Below are 19,567 nucleotides of genomic sequence, written 5' to 3'. Positions count from 1 at the left end.
GATGGAAAAATAATCTGTCGGTTAATCTGAGGAGAAAACAAGAGGTGATTCTGCATGAGAGGTTGCACAAGGAGAAATAGTCAAAGCTAAGGCCAAACAGAGGAACTGCAATGCGATAATATATATTTTTTTATTTTCTACTGTGCATGTTGTCATTGTTCAGGTATTTGTTTTTCTTTCCAGCAGTCAAATGTCTTCCATGACCTATCTCTAAATGATCCAGGAAGCTCAGTACCTATTTATGGAGTCTGAAGACTCCTGCTTTAGCCTTTGCCTTGTGCCATATTAGAAATATTTTAGTCATTTACTGGTTTTATGGATCAGGCCACTAGGAGTCAATGTGGGTTGTATGCAATATACTAGAAGTCTTCTAGTATATTACTAGAAGACTTCTAGTAAGTCTTCTAGTAATATATTAAAAACATATTAATGTTTTTAATATTTTGCCAGTGATCAAATCTTTTATAATATCATATCATGTTATCTGACTACTGTGCATTTTTTTATTTTTTTATTTTTAACTTTCCTGGTGGAACAGTTATTTATTTATTTTACGTTGAGCTAATCAGATTTATTTGGGGCATCAGAACAGTCAGACAATATACAGGTAAGTGGCCCTTGTGTAGTTGTAAGCAAGGGAAACATAAATGTTCATCCTATATCACTGAAGTGTAACAGTAACATGTTTTCAAAGATGACATTGCCTGAAAGGCAGGGAGGGACTTTACGGACTCTTTTCAAGATTCAAATCTAAACTGACATCATGCGTCTCTTACCTGTCTGAACCAGATTAACTGAAACTTCTTTAAAAACAATAACACGAAGCGCTTCCCCCTTTTGCTCCCGAACTCATCATATTAACAGGGCAAAGAAATGACTGCATACACCAGCTGCCAAAAATCGGCACACCATGTTTTCCACTGTATTTAGCTCAAAACTACAGTAACGAAGCTGGTCAAAAATGAAAATACTAACATGCTAATATTAGGGGACCATTTGAGACTAAGCGAAAAGAAAAACTGGCCATGGAAGAGTACATTTCTGGAAAAAAAATTACTCATGTTCAGAGATTAATTTTACATATTTAGAAGGGAAAAAAAGACATCAATTTCTAACATTAAAACTAAGAAATTCTCAGAAATGTTAAAGTCGGACAATTGAAAGAAAACACTGTCTTAAAAACAGAAGTTTATATTTGCAAATATTACTATGCCTTTAAAGTCATGACTTTGTAAGCTTCTAATAGGTTCGCAACGTTTGAGCTAAATGAGGGCGCAGGTTGCATTTTAAGGTAACACCGTAAAAGTCTCGCTTTCTTTTGTGGTAATGTGGGCGACTCCAGAGAACTCTGGCAAATGAAATCACCAACTATGTGCAAATACGGCTGGCCACTACATGGAAGGATTCTGTGTACCAATGACTGCAGTATTTTGTTGAGACACATGCATTTCATCCTCAAGACTGTTGAAAGATTGCTCAAAGAAGCCATTACTTCAAAAGCCATATAAAGGACTAGATTATAGTTATCATTTTTTTAAAGGGATAAGACATTGGTGGTATGTCCAGTAGTCTGACCCTTAATTGCATTTTGAGGAAAAGTATAAAAACTGGAGTACCTTATAATCTTCAGCCAGGATACCAGCAAGTTGCTTAAAGTGGATTAAGGACAACCAAATTACTATTTAGTAGTGGGTATCTCAATAACCTCATTTCAGTGACTGAAAAGTTGTGTGTAAGCAGGGCAGCAAACAAATATGATCCGGCTACATCAGTTCTGGCAGAATGCAGTTGTCAAAATAAGAGCAAACTGTTGTGAGAAACTTTTAGAACACAATATAATAATAATAATAATAATAATAATAATAATAATAATAATGTTTGACAGAATTTATACTGTGCTAAAATGGAAATATATCAAAATACAGAGGAAGTGTGTAATAAAACTAGACTAAGTTTAGAAAGGATTTTTGAAATGTCCTTATATAATTCTGGTATTTAGGAAAAATAATTAATTTTGGTAATCTGGTAAAATATTCAAGTCTAATTTAATGTTAGAAAGTAAAAAAAAAATAACTGGACTTTTTAGATAATGTAAATATGGTTTCAACTGTAAATGGTCATTATGTAGCTGGAACTAGCATGTTACGAAGACAACGTGCTAGTTGTCTGTAACAACTAGCATTGTTACGAACGCTAGTTATTACGAACTAAAAGCAATAAAATATTTATTGCTTTTATGAAAGCAATAAATGTAAAATTTATTGCTTTCATCTTATTAGTTTTCTATTCAAAAGTTTTATGTACAAAATTTTAATTACGGAAATTAAACTGTCTATCTAGTATTCATTAAGTTCAAAACAAGCTAATTTCCTCTGATGTTCTAACAGGCAGAGTTTGCCATGCTAACTGCTAGCAGCTAAATAGCTACTACCGCAGATATACACATCGAGACGCTTTTTAAAAATACTAAAACTGTGATGTTGTCGAGAACATTCAGAAAAGAAAAATGTAATGATGTAAGATACAGCACGACATATTCTAGAAGTCTCCAGCACTGGAAGAACTGCTCAATAGACGACGTGCCGCAGACACTGAGGTCATAAACAAGCCTTCCAGTTCTCTACATAACAAGATCACACACAGATATTCTGAATATTTTTTCCTTACAAGGCGTCTTCCATACCATTTGTTTTCAGTGACCTATCCTAGTGGTGTTATCCCAAGGACAGTGGACTAAAAGCAAAATTCAATCTGTTAGCGGAAGGGGAGAGAAGGGATTCAAAAGGGATGAGCCGTGCCCATCGCATTTATGCAAACTCTCTACCTCTGACTGTGTTGTATTGTTTTAATGTCAGTGAAGCAGAGTGTGTGCACATGGGTGTGCACTGCAGGTGGGAAAAGGATCACTCCTCTTCTCAGTGGGTCACAGGTACCTCCACCTAAAATAAACCATGATGTCTTCACACCCAAAAACACTGTAAGCTATTTGTACTTTACATGCACTCTTTAGATACTGAAGCACAGTGAACACCTTACTGAAACACACAAATTTAAAACAGAAAAAGATGGCAAATTCACGAGTTATTATGCGAGAGGTCATTTTACGATTGTAGCCCTACCGTAAGGTGATAGTGGATCACCGTTGAGTCTAAAGCAAGCCTTACTGGGTTTTTGCCCTGCCTGATCTTTCAGCTCACTATGGGGGTAGCTGCTGCTTTATGAGGCCTATTCAGAGACCCCAAGGTGTCGCTCTTGGTAATTCCCGGGCCTCCCACTTCTTGTTGATTCCCAACTGTCTCACACCTCCAGGAGGGTCTATTGTTACGTCAGAAGGTCCCACTTCCCATCAGGGGAAAGCCTCACTCCATGAATGTCACATACCCATACAATTAATTGTACAATTCAGATGGTTCTGAAGTTTTAATAAAAAAAAATAAAAAAAAAATAGAGCAAAACATATTAACCCCCTCCCTCCACCCCACCAAATCTTACTAATGCACTACTCATTTTTAGAGAATGGAAGTCATTTAAATATCTGTCCAGGGGTATCCCAGCCCCCCCATTGTACACCATCACTAGCATGATGCATTTTGAAACTACTGTCCAAAAAAATACACTGCTCAAAAAAATAAAGGGAACACTTAAATAACATATCCTAGATCTGAATGAATGAAATATTCTCATTGAATACTTTGTTCTGTACAAAGTTGAATGTGCTGACAACAAAATCACACAAAAATCATCAATGGAAATCAAATTTATTAACCAATGGAGGCCTGGATTTGGAGCCACACACAAAATTAAAGTGAAATGTTCCCTTTATTTTTTTGAGCAGTATATAAATATATATAATACTTGTGCAGCAAGCATGGCTCTGAAACCATCACTGCACCCACTGCAGCGGTAATCTGAGGTAAGAATAACTCAACAAACAAGTCTTGTTAAGGCAGACATGTGAAACGTGTCCGACTAAGAGAACGGCTAGATTAGACATGCAGTTCAACAAGGAAGTAAAATATTAAATATTTGAACCAGTAAGCCCAAAATTATTCATACTCCTATGAACTCCAGGTTTAATCCTTTAATTTCACAAACACTTTTTTTCTGAATGTAAATAATGCTAACATCTTAGAGAAGCCGAGCCAGCAGAAGGGTATGCTTCATTATAAACATGGCATTTTAAAATAAAAATTTAAATAGCTTGTAAACCTCTCTTAAGCTAGTAGATGTCTTTACATCTAAACTAAAATAAGTTGCATTTACATTCAAAGCATGTATTGGAAGATATTTCGAAACCTTTTTTCAATTTTATAAAGCATTGGTGCCCCCTACTGTCGAATAAAACTATTGCTCTAGAAAAAGAAGCATGCAAGTGAACTTAAGTTTGTTTTAAAATTTATTAACTTACACAAAATGTGTACAATATATATTACACTATATAAGTTAACAACTAGAAGGAGAAAGAATGTTTTCCTATGAAAGCAAGTATTAAACTACCTTTATAACAAAGTAACACACTTAAACTACTGCTTACAAATAAAGTAAATCCGTCTCATTTCATGGATGTATTCACAAAGGAAATAAATCCTGTAAATATTTAAGATATCCTGGGTAAAGAATGCATTCTCTGCTCTCATCGGTCAAAAAGAAATGTAAAATAATCAAACAAGGTCCATGAACAATGTTATGAGGTTATACGACTTATGTGTCATTGGCACTTGGACAGAATCTCTTGACAGCTCTTGTAAACCTTCGCTAAGCAGTTGAGCCTCGGCTTGGAGCTCTGAAAGATAAAGACGGGACAGTCATCGTGACATGTTCCTGTTAGTCCTGCTAAATGTGACATCTGCCTTAACAGACTTCTAGTTCACCTGAAACAATGGGACAACACTTGAGACTACATTGGGTTCAGAAGGCTCCTTTAACAGCACACACAGGTAGTAGATGATCTGATTCTGAAATAAAAGCACAAATATCCATTTAAAAGAGTTCCCGTAGACGTACAAGAGACTATTTTTCCTGTTTCGCAGCATGCACCCACTCACCAGGTAAACAGCTTCATTGATGACAATGTCTTTGATCCTGCTCATCTCGATGAAAGTGGTGACCTCGCGACCTGACGCGTAGCTGGAGGACACCTGGATGCCCAGGGAGCCGATGACAAGGAGAGACTCGTGGTCCACCTTCACAAAGTGGATGTGAAGCATCATGCCAGTGAGGGTGATGAGAATAGCACTGGAGAGAACTGCGGTGTTCTGCAGGAGAGAGAGGGACAGTGAGGTTCATGAAGGCAGTAAAGTAACAACAATTACGAGAACTTAGTTATAAGTATATGCAGGTATTATAAGCCTGGCAGGGCCACCAGGCTTTACTTGTGTCCCCTCCAGGCTTAGCATTGCTTATTTACTTGAGATTTTTTTTAAATGTTTGAATTTTTTAAGATTTTATAGTTTTGGTGTTCAGATGTTAATTTTCCTTTCTTCCAATAACACATAATTATGAAGTCCTATTTTCAAATTTCCTATGAACTTTAAATATTTTTTAATTCAAAAACACAGCCGCTGGATGAATGACTGCGAACCTTGTATATAATGTAATATTTATGACATTCTCTAAACTGTATACCGAGTAACTAAATATTTCCTTGTGAAATAAAGATCTCTCATTAGGTTTAGAATGAAAAATAAAAAGCCTTGTGATTGCGATCTGGTCAATATTAAGTGATAATTGAAACACACTGTCTTACCTCTGTGAAAAAGAACACACCATAAGCTAAGAGCCACACAGAACAAGTGTACACCATCACTTTACCGATGGACATCTTGGGGGAGCTAACAGTGAACTCCCTGCAAAAGCTGGAGTGAGTCTGGCAATCCAGGGATATCGCTTTGCCGCTTATATTAGACAAGGCTTCGTCCTCCATTGCGGACGAAACTAATAGAGTTATAGACGAAGAAAGGCGAGCACTGAGTGATTTATCAGAGCTAAAGTTAGCAGCAAGCTAAAGTCTGGTATACGCTTGGAGTCAAGGTTAAAAGCAGGCTATGCTAACAAAAGATAGTAAAAACTAACGACGGGGAAAACGCCCATTGAAGGATAACGGTGGCTCCCGTCAAAATATAAAAGGGGGGAAAAAAACTCCGCAATTTAATATATCAAATAACTATGCCAGAGATTGGTGCGGAGATGTTAGTGCTCAAATCAATCTTAATTTTGGGCGTAATGTTTTGTACACCAGCGCGTCCAGATTTGCAGCTTTAACTAAAGCGGTCCTTTAATGTGCTTTATCAATGAATCACAGTTTAATTATTAACAACATTAATCAGCACAATATAAATTTATCTTCATCACATGATATTGACCATGGGTTTAGTCATAGACACAGCGTTGAGATAAAAACTAAACAGCATTGGCTTCGTTGCGAGTAAGGATACGCTAAGCGTCCGCCATAATGTGAGTGGCAAGGTCCCCTAAATTTTCTGAAACAAACAAATTTGTACTTGGAACTTATTGTGATCAACTATTTTTTATGTAAAGTATTAAGCGCTACTTTTAACACCAGTAATCAGTGATTACTATAACAAGAGATTGTCAATTTATCGGTGTACCCGTTACTTTATTTTTAACTAATAGGATACATTACTGAAGTTGTTGGACCACTGTATATACTTTAATTGTGTGTAATTTCGTGTATTTATCACTCTGCTGCTGTTCTACTGTGAATTCTCTACTCATGGACAGCTATTTTATTTTCAACCCCGCTGCTGCGTCATTCGGTGTACGCCGATGTTTAATACAAACAAACCGTACAGAAGCTGTGAGGCGCAAAGCATTTTGGGTAGTATAAAAAACGTTGAAGCCGCATCTTCAGAAAGTTTTTAATTCGCTTTTTGCAACCGTTAGTAGAGTTTAAGCAGGGGCTAAATTGTTTTGATTTCACGATAAATTAAAATTATGCTGATTGTTCCTTCGAAGTGAATTGGGCCATAACACAAAAAATAAACAAACTATATTTCCCGTGATGCACTGCGTTACGCTGACTCTTGACCCTTGTGTAAAAACAAGCCGATCAGCTGCAATAACATCTAACCAGTGGCTGCTGATACAACATAGCTTAGCTTTGCCGACGGGGCAGCTATATGTGGCAGTAGACAGGATGGTCCTGGATAGCAGACGGGTCCAGTTTTAGACCGAGTTCAGCCAGCGTTTTCAACCTGAGAACCGTCCAACGAGGGGGTGAGAACTGCTAGATACATTGACTTACATTGTCTCCTCAGAAGTGAGTTGTCTCTTTGTGTAGTAGCTGCTGTTAGCTTACGGCTGTTTATTATTGAGTTGGAGGACTCTGACGTGAAACTTAGCACCATCTGGTGAGCTGCCGCGTTTCTTAATGTTACCTAACAGATTTTTATGTCATCATGAAAAAATATATTTAATAGGCTTGGAAAGTGTCTCCTACCACTGTTGTACTTGAGAATGAGTTATGTTTATTATTAATAATAATAATAATAATAAAAATAAGAGTAAAAAAAAAAACCTTGTTATTTGTATGACTTTGAGAGATAAATATTAAATGACACCAGCTCATAGATTCCTCTAAATGTCCCCTAAACACAACTATTAGCTTTGCATTCAGATCAACAAAGAACATCGGTAAACATCAGCTTAGCTCCACCCATCTTCCCATCAACTCTAACCAAATTCCTGATCCCAGTAGAAAATACTGAGATCAGTATTTTCTTACTTATGTTACCATCACCATATTTCAGTGTTGTGTGCTCAGTTGGATTTGCAGCATTTTTTTTCCTGCCACATATGGAGTTCTGCATGTTTGTCCCAAAAGCTTAATATTGATGTCATCTGACCAGAACTCCTTCCTCCACATGTTTGCTGAGTCGCCTACATGGCTTGTGATAAACTTGTAACAAAGACATCTCATGATTTTCCTTCAAATATGGTTCTTTCACAAAGAGCAAATGCGTGGAATGCATAACAAATATTGTCCTGTCAGCAGATTCTCCCACCTGAACTGTGGATCTCTGCAGATCGTCATGATTCTGCTTGTTAGCTACTGTTTGCTCCTCCAAAACATTTGTTTTTATATTGCATTAAACTCCTAGGTTAACACCTTCTACTAAGTTTGAAATAAGTTGGTTACATTGCATTTTATTTGGTGTTATTAGGATGAAAGGGGTGAAAACAAATGGAATCCACACTTTTCAGATAGTCTAGTGGTAAAAAAAAGAAAAGAAAAAGGAAAACCATGTATAATTTCCTTTCACTTCAGTAATGTATTAATAATTTTGCTGCTTCTCTTCAAAGGTCTGAGTTTTTCAAATATTAATAAGCACATAAATTTTCCTGCTTATTAAGGGGAATCAATCTGACCTTCCAGGTTTACCATGAGCGGCCAAAGTCCGGCGGTGGATAAAGGAATGAACACAGTCCTGGTCTGCCAGGAGAGCTACGCCTGCGGTGGGTCAGACGAGGCTGCGTTCGAATGCGACGAATGCGGCAGCTTGCAGTGCACCCGCTGTGAACTGGAGCTCCACCGCCAGGAGCGCATGAGGAATCACGACCGGGTTCGGATCACGCCGGGTCACGTTCCCTTCTGTGACACCTGTAAAGGCGACAACAGCTGCGCCGGCAGACTCAGAGCGGTGGTGCGCTGCCAGGGCTGCAAGATCAACCTGTGTTTGGACTGCCAGAAACGCACTCACGGCGGAGTCAACAAGCGGAAGCACCCTCTGACGCAGTATCCCCCCGCCAAGGCTCCTCAGGAGAGCAGCGTGACGGATGGGGAGTCGGAGATGGAGATCCTCAAGTCGAAGCTGGAGAAGGTTTGCAGCTTCCTGCTGGTTGATGAGAAGGAGGAAATGCAGGTAACAGCCATAAAATAGATTTTTTTTTTTCAGCAGCAGCTCTTTATTATTTGCATGATATTAGGGCTTCAACTAAAGATCGTTTTAGTAATCGATTATTCTGATCGGATAAAAAAATTGGCACATTCTCGAGATTTTTTTATTTAACCACAAAAGCCCTTTTTATACAATTATATGATCTCATGCTAAAAGATGCAAATAAATAAACAATTAAATTTCCATTTTAAATGAGAAAATAAAAAACATTTTATCGCCTAAAATGCAATATCAAATTAGAGCCGGGTAAAGCTAAAACTATGCCACTCAAGGAATGCAAAATGCATTATGANAACTTAGGACTTAAATGCAAAAATATATATAGTTTGTACAGTTTTGGCTTAATAACCACTTTCAGAAAATTTCCTTGTTTTGAGTCTTTATACGGCTGTTATCGATTAATCGATGACTAAATTTGTTGACAGTTATTTCAATAATCGCGTCATCATGATTAATAGCTCAAGTCCTACATGATGTAATAATCATGATATGATCTAATGTGGATTCTCAGGTGAAGAATGAGGAGGACTTTGTCAGCAGACTTGGCTGCACCCCTGATGGACTCCTCAAGGTGGTCTCCATCTTTGGCAACACCGGGGAGGGCAAATCTTACACCCTGAACCACACCTTCTTTCTTGGAAGAGAAGTGTTCAAGACCTCCCCCACACAAGAGTCTTGCACCGTGGGGGTTTGGGCAGCTTTGGACCCCATCCATAGTGTTGTAGTCATTGACACCGAGGGTTTGCTTGGGGCCGGTACGGGATAAATTATTTCACTTTAATTAGTTGCTCACCACCACTGTCACCTGGTCTTTGTTAACCAATTTTTATTTTTTACTTTTTTTTCACTCATCAGGAGCCAACCAAGGTCAGCGAACGCGTCTTCTTCTGAAGGTCCTGGCTGTTTCTGACGTGGTTATCTACCGAACGCATGCGGACCGTCTCCACGACGATCTCTTTAAGTTCCTCGGAGACGCGTCAGACGCCTACCTGAAACACTTTACAAAAGAGCTGAAGGCAACGACGGCCCGCTGCGGTCTGGACGTTCCGCTGTCAACGCTGGGTCCAGCAGTGATTATTTTCCATGAGACCGTCCACACCAAGCTTCTAGGATCAGGTATCTAGCCTGCCGGATTAGATTAGAATCAAATAATTTATTACATTGGACCAGGTCAACTATAAAAAGTTCAAAATGTATGTCTAAAATTAAGGTCTTGAAACGTCTTAAATTCATTTTTAAAAAGTAAGTTGGCCTTAAATATGTTGTTCAGAGGTCTTAAATTTAATCACATATATTGTATCTATTTTTTTAACGATACTTTTCTGTCAGGAAAAATTTGAGTCACACACAAACATCTTCATTGTACTTGGAACTGAAAAAAAAAAGTACCAGTCAGTAAAATCAATTGCAACGCCTCCACATGTCGGAGCATCTTGGAGCAATTCTGACTACCTCAAGTTATGACTTGCATTTCAATATGGCTGCTCCTCGCATCAACAGCAGTGAGATGTGGTGGAAACATGTTTATTTGAATGGAATTTAAGACATACATCTTAAATTGTCTTCATAATGGTCTTAAAAAGTCTTACATTTGAGTTGGTGAAACCTGTCCAACAGGACGGGAACTCCTCAGTGTGACCCATTCTTCTGCCTCCTCTCTGTACGTGTTCTCTGCATTTAGACAAACCGTCCGAGTCGGCCGAGCGTCTGCTCCAGGAACGATTCAGGAAACTGGGGCTTTTCCCTGAGGCTTTCAGCTCCATCCAGTACCGCGGGACTCGCACCTACAACCCTCCCACAGACTTCAGCGGGTTGCTGCGCAGCCTGGAGCAGCAGTTGGATAACAACAACACCCGATCGCCGCGTTCCGCGAGCGTCATCTTCAAGGCTCTCCAGGTGTTGTTGATGCTGGCCTTGATCACGGCGGCCTGCACATTCACGCTGCTGTGCTTCCTTTAAAACTAACCGGCTTCTGTTGGTCAGGCCTTGAGTGAGCGTTTCTGTGGGGAGATCCCAGATGAACGAATGACCAGTAACTCCTTTTTCCCAGATGAGTATTTCACCTGCTCCAGCATCTGCCTCAGCTGTGGGTATGTATGTTTTTACAAGATCATTAATGACAAAAAAAAAAAAAAAGAACATACATGACTTTTACTGTTAATACCCAAGCGAGTGGTATAAAAGATTCACATTGTCTTTTTCTCGTTTGCAGGACAGGCTGCAAGAGAAGCATGAATCACTTAAAAGAGGGACTCGACCATGAAGCCAAACATCGTTGCCGCTACTCTGCGCAGTACGACAACCGCATCTACACCTGCAAGGCAAGTGCAAGCAGAGCAGAACGCCTCTGAGATTATGATAAGATGCCCGTTTGCTAAGGTTCTCGGTTTCTGTGTGGACTCGCTCAGGCCTGCTACGAGGGCGGGAAGGAAGTGATTGTGGTTCCCAAGACGACGGCCTCATCCGACTCGCCGTGGTTTGGCCTGGCCATCTACGCCTGGTCAGGGTGAGTCTACGCAAGCCTTCAGAGGATGATTGGATGTGGTTCAAAGTCTTTAGATACAAATGGAGCTTCCTTGTCTATCCTCTCTGTGATGACACCAACACCTTTGTCCAGATATGTAATCGAGTGCCCGAACTGCGGAGTAATCTACAGAAGCAGACAGTACTGGTACGGAAACCAGGATCCGGTGGAAACGGTGGTGAGGACAGAGATCCAGCACATCTGGCCTGGGGTAAGCTCTGAGCTCAGCTGACTGAGGAGAAGCACGCAGGACACGTGAATTAAATCAAACGGAAGATGTTCGTTGATATCAAAAGCTTAGTGCCTCTTTGGAAGCGGTCATTTCCGCAATCATACATTTTTTTACACCTCTGTTTGTTTTCCCTCTGTTCAGTCCGATGGCTTTTTGAAAGACAACAACAACGCGGCCCAAAGGTTGTTGGATGGAGTCAAATACATCTCTCAGTCCGTCTCCGAACTCAGCGTCAAACCTGCCAAAGCGGTCACTTCCTGGTTGACCGACCAGATTGCTCCCGCCTACTGGAAACCTAATTCCCTTATCTTGGTGCGCAGCTATAAAATAATGCATGCTGACCACATGGTACGGATTTGTCTTTTTGATATTTCTTCTCTTTTTTTTTTTTTTAACGGTTCAAGAATTGTCACAAATGTGGGGAGGAGTTTCAGCCCAATGACACCAAGCACCACTGCCGCGCCTGCGGAGATGGTTTCTGCGACGCCTGCTCTTCCAAAGCCCGGCCGGTCCCGGAGCGGGGCTGGGGGCTCGCGCCGGTCCGGGTCTGCGATGCTTGTTTTCACAACCGAGGAATTCCAACGGGTAAAAAAAAAAAAAAAAAATCTTTCAATTTGGGCTTTTAATTAAGTGCAACAAACAACTTTAATGATAATAAAAAATAAGAAACGAGTGTAGAATTTTGAATTTATTGCATATTCTTTCTCATCTATACAAATTTAGAAGTATAGATACAGCCATATATAGCTAATGGCTCTTGGTAGAATTGGTAGAGTTTATTGAAGCTGCTTTCTTGGCATGACCCGTCCAGGGTCAAAGTCTCAGAGATGAACGTACTGTTTGTCTTAAAAACAGACGTCATGGACTGACTCATTGTTTTCTTTATCGGCTGGTTGTTTTGCGCTACACATAGACTGGATATCAGTCCCAAAAATCTAAGCTCCTGATATGAATTGATCTATATATGCACACATTTGAGCCTGTTATAAAATTGGCCTTGTGTGGATAGTTGAAAATCCAGCATAACTTCCAGCTTGTGCACTAAATAGTTTTTAACAGTGAATATGGGAATCATGCCAACAATAATCGCATGTAAACTTGTGATCAGGACCGTCTGTCTATATCCAAGGGCAAAGGAAACCAAACAAGACACCCCAGTCATTTTGTGTTCACTGTTATATTGGGATCTTCTGTCTGATTGGATGGTTTCTGTTTCAGAGTTGCTGGACGCTGCCTTGGAGGAAGAGGGAGGCACCCTGATAGCAAGAAAGGTTGGCGAGGCAGTTCAAAACACTTTGGGTGCCGTCGTCGGTGCCATTGACATACCTTTAGGTGAGCATTACGTTGTACAAAGACTTCAGACCAAAACATGTATTTGATTAAAATACAGTGAATGTTTTAACTATGTTTTTATTAGCATCTTATCAGGTGTCAGGGCAGCCTTAAAAAGTCTTAAATTCACGTATCTAAAATGAAGGCCTTAAAATGTCTTAAATTGTTGTAAGTTGGCCTTAGATGTGATATTCATGGGTCTTAAATTTTGTCTAGGTAGGGCTATTTAGTTGCGTATGTTCTATTTTGTATTTTATTTTTTTTTCTTGTGGGACTCTTTTTGTCAGGCAAAAGTTTGAGTCACACACAGACATCTTCATTGCATTTGATTGCTGTATTCCAGTTGTACTCAGAGCTGGAAAATGTACTGACCTCTCAGTCAGTAAAATCAAACGAACGCCATCCTAAAATCAGACTGGCCTCTGGGAAATTGGGAGCAGCTCAGACTACCCCAAGTCACAACTTTTTAAAGTTCGATATGGCCGCTCCTCGCATCAACAGTAAAGGGGAGGAGACATGTTTATTTCACAAGACGCGTGTAAGAGTCTCTCTAAATTCAATGTTACATGTAGCCCCCTGTGACTATAAACTGAACAAATTAAAAGTAGTGTGCTTATGGAAAGTAAAACTTAAAATGATGTTTGTAAGAGCTGCTGCTAACAATGAGTTGAAATTTGGACTTTTTAACTAGTATGTTAAGAAGTCTGTAGCTCCAGGTTCCAGCTTCCAGGGTAAATGGAGCGCAGCATATGACTCACTACCATCATACCTTTATTAGCTTGCTAGCTTTTTTAGCTGCTTTATGTGTAAGTCCAAATTTACCGCCATTTGGCTGGGGGAAGTTCATAGATTTCGTTTGAGCTGTAGGTCTTAAATTCCATTCATAAGTCTTAAAAAAAATAAAAAATCCCATTACCCACTAAGGATTTCTTTCTTCCAGGTCTGGTAAAGGACGCTGCTCGCCCTGCCTACTGGGTCCCAGACCAGGACATCCAATCCTGCTGCGAGTGCCAAAGGGAGTTCACGCCACGTCTGTCCATCCACCACTGCCGCGCCTGTGGCCAGGGAGTGTGTGACGACTGCTCTCAGGAGCGCCGCCCGGTGCCGTCCCGAGGCTGGGACCACCCGGTGCGCGTCTGCAACGGCTGTAGCCAGAAATCCGGGGAACTCTAGCAGGACGGCGAAGCTGTAACGATTAAAAGACGCAAGCCTCCCGGGAACGCTGGAGGACAAAACCTCAGTAATGGGATGTTGCACCGTTCTCAAGGCTGCAGGAAAACGGGACTGTTAATTATGTTTTACTGCCGGTCTCGCATCACTTCTGTTTGATCGGACTGACGTCAATATGCCTAAAATTTACACTGTGAACACCAGTTAAAAATAGACGTGACTTGAATTTTGAGAAGAGGCTAAGTGATGCACGCTTGCGGCTGAATTCAGGTTACGTTCGTCGTCTATCCGTAGATCTCCCTTTACTGTAGATTTAGGCTCCGTAGCCCTTCGACAATCCTTGTCAGTATGACATTCTCATACGTTTAGCACCTTTTGTGTAGTTCGGAGCCAGTTGTATGGATGATTTGGAGAGCAAAGTATGAACCGTAGTTATTAATTGCCTGCAAGTCTGTTCCTCCAGGAGTATTGTTTGCCTCATGAAGAGAAATGATGGAACCTTTTCAGTTTTAACTCCGATTGACTGACAGGTTGTTCTGTTGCATCAAGATGCATTCCAAACAGTTCAATAACCTAATAGTCAATATGCAAGTAATTGTTACCTTTACCTAATAGATAACTATATGTATAAATAACAGTAATTACTACTTAATAACGGTAATTAAAGTCATTGCTGGTGTACACTCAAGTGACCCGAAACAATGCAGCAGCCTTAATAGTGCTGTCCATTTCAATTGTTTAGATTTTATAAGGACTATATAGAGCATATACAATGAAAAGGTTTACGGTAACAAGGAAGTTTTTTTTTTTTTTTTTTTAGATAGATTCTGTTTTTTGTTAAAGCAAAAATAAACCCGCAGGTTAAAACTCAGTGATGTTTTTGTTGGGTGACCGGTTCACAGAAACAACAGTAGGAGTTAAAGACCCGTTTGAGGCTGGCTCCTCAAACCGGGAGATATAGTAGCGTTTAGTGAGCAGTGTTTGCAGCTTGAACGATCCTGTGAATTTAACAACTTTGTGTTGGTCAGTTTTTTTGTTTTTTTTTTTCCTTCTGCAGAATATCTGGGAATTATAAGACTTGACTGTACGGAAACTGACTTGGTCACAAAGTCTTTGGGTAAAAGGACAGACTTTTTGACCCCTGAGTCAGATCTTATCACTGAATATAGACATCACATGGAACCAATCATCGACTTGTGTTCATGTATTTCTCATTCAGTATGTATTAAACTGAAAAAACACTTTTAAGCGTCATTTCTGTTAACTGTTGGTATGTGTGTTTAAGTGCTTTCCGTCCCTCCGAATAACACAAGACTCATCAGCAGGAACATGTTGAGTAAATGCACTTGCTGAATGATGCAGCACTTTATTTTGGCACAATCGCATTTTCAAAAACAATGTTTCCCCCTGAGATTTTAAACACCACTGAGATCATGTTGCTTTGTCCAGGGTTGTGGTTTGAAGAACTTTTTAAAGACAGACGATTCAGGCGAGGCTGGAGCGTAGTCCGTTTATAAGAACCAGCTCTGGTCAGATGAAAACAAATTAGAATATTCTGTCCTGTGTGGAAAATAAAAGCAAACGCACACAGCGGACCCAGCATCATGCTCTGGTGAACCCGGTTAGAGAAGAGGTCGGCTTTCCAGCGGGGAAAAACAACCCTACAAACACAATGAGAGTTACAACAGAAAAGTCTAGATGAAAGCTTGTCAAAATGATGGCCTAGTCAAAGTCATAAACTAAATCCAATTAAGAATTTGTGGCAAAACTTTAAAATTGATGCTCCCCGTCCAGACTGGATGAATTTGAGCCATTTTGCAAAACACATGCAACAAGAGGTGGGTCTAAGTTATTAATGGAGGTTGAATAGGAATCCGTGCCACACTTTTCAGATTTGTGCTTGTAGAATTTTTTTTAAACTAAGCAGTCCTTCCTCAATTTTTCAAGTGTACGCTACTTTGCGTTGGGCAGTCATCCCAATAAAACTCAGGAACGTCTGGTTGTAATGTAACAAAATTATGGAAAAGTTTTCAAGAGAAGTTGTAAGAAAAGTAAACAATGTTTAAGCTCTCGTGGCTCCGTTTCCTCCTAACACCAAGAGACGATCCAGCCAAACGTCCACACACAGCATCACTTCTCTTAAGTGTACATTGGATATTTAACGGTAAACTTGTAAAGTGCGTCACCCAAACCCAGCTCCGGTCGACAGTCGAGGACGTTCTCTGGTTGCGTTCGACTTTCCGCTAAACCCAGAACTACATTCGGTCTCCTGGACAATGTTACTACAGCTTCAGGACATTTATTTAAAGGGACCATTTTTATGGCATCGTCTGAATTAAAGCGATGGGCTCTCCTCCGTCCTGGTAGTCGGTGTTGTATGGGAAGTAGTACAGGTCATGCTTGACGGCCATGAGCAATCCGGGGAGCCCCCTGCTGCCGCCCAAATTCGAGGAGAAGACGACACTTGGGATCATGTCGTTGGCCGCTGGATGGGGCGACGGGATGGTCCTCAACAGGTGACCATCCTTCAGGCTCCACAGCCTTGTGTAGCAGTCTTGGCCCACTGTGTGAATGTGAGTTGGTGAGTTAAAGTTTTAGTTTGCTTTATTCAACAACCAGGAATATAATATCTTCTCCTACCTGCTAACAAAAGACCTTCATGTTCATTGACATGAACGGGGAGGTAGGCGTGCTCGTTGTGATGCCCTTTGTACTCCAGCACAGGCTTCCTAACTCGTACATCCCACATCTTGATCTATAAGGAAATTCAAAAAGCTCTTTGGTTATTACTCAACATATTCCACTTCTTCAAAAGAACAAAAAAAAAGCAATTAGCTGAGCTAAAATGCCAACGAGAGCTTAAGAAACGAACTGCTCCGACCTGACCCAGCATGTCCGCCGCCAGCAGGTAGTTCTCATCCTGCAGGACTCGTACGGAGGTGATGGCTGACTCGTGGTGGAAGCGACTGGCCTTCCAGCTGTGATCCCTGCGGCCACGCTGCCGGAGGTCTATGCTGAAAATCTCCCCCGATCGGCAGCCGTTAAACAGGACCGGAACCTGGAGACGTGGAGGGAATCTAAATCCAGTGCCTGGGTTTGTTCTTCTTCTTACGCGAGAGCAGGGGACGAAAATCTCACCCTGAGAGCAAAATGCTGTGCCAAGACGTCGGTGCCGACGCCGTACGTCTGCGTCCGTCCCGTCTCCGCATCCTTGATGATGACCCGACGAGTCAGGCCTGCAAACACGCACAGCGGCATTAATACAGCCACAGCGGCTTGAGTGGGTACTCATATCCCGGATCGTCTTCACATTGTGTTGCGTCACAAAAAACAAACTTTAGTGTATTTTATAAGGGTTTCAAAACACAAACTAGGGTAAAATTGTGACGTGAAAGGGAAATTACAAATTGTTTGGCATTCATATAAACCCACTTTAGTTTGCTAAGCCTAAATAAATTCCAGTGCAAGTCGACCAGTGTTATGACAAATTTGACGCACTAGTCTGTCTCCTGCTTATTGCAAGCTGTAACATTTTTCTGTACCCCAATCAATGGACTGTTTTGCATGTAGCTAAACCCTAACCATAACAAACAATTGTCCTAGAGATCTACAGCTAAAGCTAACCTGTAACCAAGCGACATTGGTTCACCTTCCACATGCATACAGGCGGCTGATCACGATATCGGATGTATTGAAAGGAAAAAATAATGACTTCAGAACCAACCAGTGCTGAAGGTCTTATCAAACTGAGGGTTGAAGCACCAAGCGCAGGACCAAGCTGTAGATATCTTGAAGCTACACAGCATCCCTGGTTGATCTGGGCATAAGAAAAAAGTCAGAAGAAAAGAGTGTTTACAACTAACGTGTTGAGGTTAAGCACGAGAAACCGCAACTTATGTCATCGTCTGGTTAAAGATGTCGATACAAACTACTGTCAGCGTTACAAACGGAGCCGACGAACCTGGGTTAGAGTTGCTGAAGAGCGACGCGGGGAGTAAACTAACACAGCCGGGGGTGTCAGCCGCTCCCACCAGACACAACCTAACGGTCACCCATCAAGTGAAGGTACAATACAATATGTGGTAAAAAAAAAAAAAAAAAAACTATTTCAAGCAGTGTACTGTCAATTTAAATGTACAATATTGACAACATAAAACCAGAAGGCTGAGGCGGAAGGATACAGAACATGAGAGTCGGGGTAGTTAACCGAGGCCCAGCAGATGGAGTTCACCTGAAAAGCACACAGCAGACCCCTTAATATAAGTACAACTGGTACATTTAAGAACAATATCCACATCTAAACCACTGATAAATGTTTAAAGGCAGCAAACCAGACAGAACAGCGAGGCAGATCTCTGTATACGAGTGTCTTCTAGGAATGCCCTACCACCTTGCGGTTGGTGAAGTACAGATTATCGCACATTTCCACGGACAAAGAGCCCCGGCTGCCGCTGCTGAAGTTCATAATGCCGTACTTGCAGCCACCGTGAGAGACGTCGTTGACGGTGAACACTCGCTCACACACAGAATCCCCCTGAGAGAGAGAGAGACGAGGAAAGGAAAATACATAACAAATTAGTTTTTTTTTTTATGCTAATTTTGATCTGAACTACACAATACCAGGAAAACAAAATCGTCGCATTTGTTTAAAACTCCAACACTGATAATGACTGTCATCAACCCTCAACTTTCTCATTCTTTTTCTTGTTTTCCATCATCACAATCCCCCTCTCCCCCTTCCCCAGCCACTTCCTGTCAGGATAAGCATTTTGTCAGCTTGAATCTGTATCTAATTTGTGCGTCAAGGGCAGCGAAGTCCATCCATCTGGATAAGTCAAGTTTTAACTGTGCAGAGCGTTAAAACCCCTGAGATTATAAAAACCCAATAAATATGGCAGCCGAGCGACGTGGGGTTATACTCTTTTGTTTTCTTTTTCTTCTTTTGTTCGGTCCTTTTGGTTTCTTGTATTTCCTTCTTATTTATGTAAAGCACTTTGAGCAGTCTCACGTGATTGTAACAATGCATACGTTGATATTGTGATAACAATTATGATTTGATATATATATATTGCAGTTCCAGTTTTGAAGGGGTGTGTGAAGTGCTCTCACCACGATGATCCTGAAGTTGTCTGTGTTTGGGTTGCTGTTGTCTGTGCTCTGAATCTGCAGCTTGTGGCGCCTCATTCCGCTGACTTTTACCTCGTGGACAAGCCTGGTTGGTAAAGTGAAGCCACATTAACAATCTGTCCCACCACGGAAACGATAATTTCTTCTCCATGATTTGAATTTTGATTAATTTAAAAATCCTGTTGAAGTCGATTTGTTGGGTTTTATGGGCATTTGGAATCCAACATCAAAAATTTACCTGCAACAGTAATAGTGGCCAATATA

The 19,567-nt window shown here is 40.7% G+C and overlaps 3 protein-coding genes across 5 annotated transcripts in view; 1 reads left to right on the top strand and 2 right to left on the bottom strand.

Moving 5' to 3' along the window:
- Positions 1–4,378: 4,378 nt before the first annotated feature.
- pigh (phosphatidylinositol glycan anchor biosynthesis, class H) lies at positions 4,379–6,233 on the bottom strand. Its single transcript, XM_015053911.1, has 4 exons — positions 5,747–6,233; positions 5,046–5,255; positions 4,872–4,955; positions 4,379–4,783 (listed from the first exon to the last, which is right to left on the bottom strand). The coding sequence occupies exons 1-4, from the start codon at positions 5,921–5,923 to the stop codon at positions 4,709–4,711; spliced, it is 546 nt and encodes a 181-aa protein (XP_014909397.1). The 5' UTR covers positions 5,924–6,233; the 3' UTR covers positions 4,379–4,708.
- An 853-nt stretch (positions 6,234–7,086) lies between these two features.
- zfyve1 (zinc finger, FYVE domain containing 1) lies at positions 7,087–15,419 on the top strand. Its single transcript, XM_015053898.1, has 13 exons — positions 7,087–7,236; positions 8,396–8,882; positions 9,430–9,673; positions 9,774–10,034; positions 10,600–10,814; positions 10,902–11,008; positions 11,131–11,239; positions 11,327–11,424; positions 11,536–11,653; positions 11,816–11,986; positions 12,079–12,259; positions 12,893–13,006; positions 13,947–15,419. Exons 2-13 carry the CDS (start codon positions 8,403–8,405, stop codon positions 14,177–14,179), a joined length of 2,331 nt encoding a protein of 776 aa, XP_014909384.1. The 5' UTR covers positions 7,087–7,236; positions 8,396–8,402; the 3' UTR covers positions 14,180–15,419.
- An 89-nt stretch (positions 15,420–15,508) lies between these two features.
- The window catches only part of wdr21 (WD repeat domain 21), a 10,766-nt gene continuing 6,707 nt past the window's right edge, over positions 15,509–19,567 (bottom strand). For 2 of the 3 annotated variants that reach the window (XM_015053903.1, XM_015053899.1), the window contains exons 5-13: positions 19,286–19,388; positions 18,564–18,710; positions 18,358–18,407; positions 18,138–18,217; positions 17,901–17,993; positions 17,315–17,412; positions 17,058–17,234; positions 16,817–16,931; positions 15,509–16,739 (exon numbers count right to left, since the gene is read on the bottom strand). In XM_015053903.1, coding sequence (XP_014909389.1) covers positions 16,495–16,739; positions 16,817–16,931; positions 17,058–17,234; positions 17,315–17,412; positions 17,901–17,993; positions 18,138–18,217; positions 18,358–18,407; positions 18,564–18,710; positions 19,286–19,388 — 1,108 coding nt within the window. In that variant the 3' untranslated portion in view covers positions 15,509–16,494. The remainder of the gene's footprint in view (positions 16,740–16,816; positions 16,932–17,057; positions 17,235–17,314; positions 17,413–17,900; positions 17,994–18,137; positions 18,218–18,357; positions 18,408–18,563; positions 18,711–19,285; positions 19,389–19,567) is intronic. The other variant, XM_015053902.1, reaches the window with a different exon arrangement.

Source organism: Poecilia latipinna, unplaced genomic scaffold (assembly GCF_001443285.1).
Source record: "Poecilia latipinna isolate Pla-1442-1.1 unplaced genomic scaffold, P_latipinna-1.0 Scaffold1213, whole genome shotgun sequence".
In the NCBI taxonomy this organism is placed as follows: Eukaryota; Metazoa; Chordata; class Actinopteri; order Cyprinodontiformes; family Poeciliidae; genus Poecilia; species Poecilia latipinna.
This window is presented reverse-complemented; position numbering and strand designations above follow the sequence as displayed.

Coding starts and splice junctions, on each gene's coding strand:
- pigh (XM_015053911.1), bottom strand. CDS start 5,923: ATGGAGGACGAAGCCTTGTCTAATATAAGCGGCAAAGCGATATCCCTG. Junction 5,256..5,746: donor GTGTGTTCTTTTTCACAGAG/GTAAGACAGTGT, acceptor TCTCTCCTGCAG/AACACCGCAGTTCTCTCCAG. Junction 4,784..4,871: donor GTGTTGTCCCATTGTTTCAG/GTGAACTAGAAG, acceptor TTTATCTTTCAG/AGCTCCAAGCCGAGGCTCAA.
- zfyve1 (XM_015053898.1), top strand. CDS start 8,403: ATGAGCGGCCAAAGTCCGGCGGTGGATAAAGGAATGAACACAGTCCTG. Junction 10,035..10,599: donor CACCAAGCTTCTAGGATCAG/GTATCTAGCCTG, acceptor CTCTGCATTTAG/ACAAACCGTCCGAGTCGGCC. Junction 11,240..11,326: donor ACCGCATCTACACCTGCAAG/GCAAGTGCAAGC, acceptor GGACTCGCTCAG/GCCTGCTACGAGGGCGGGAA.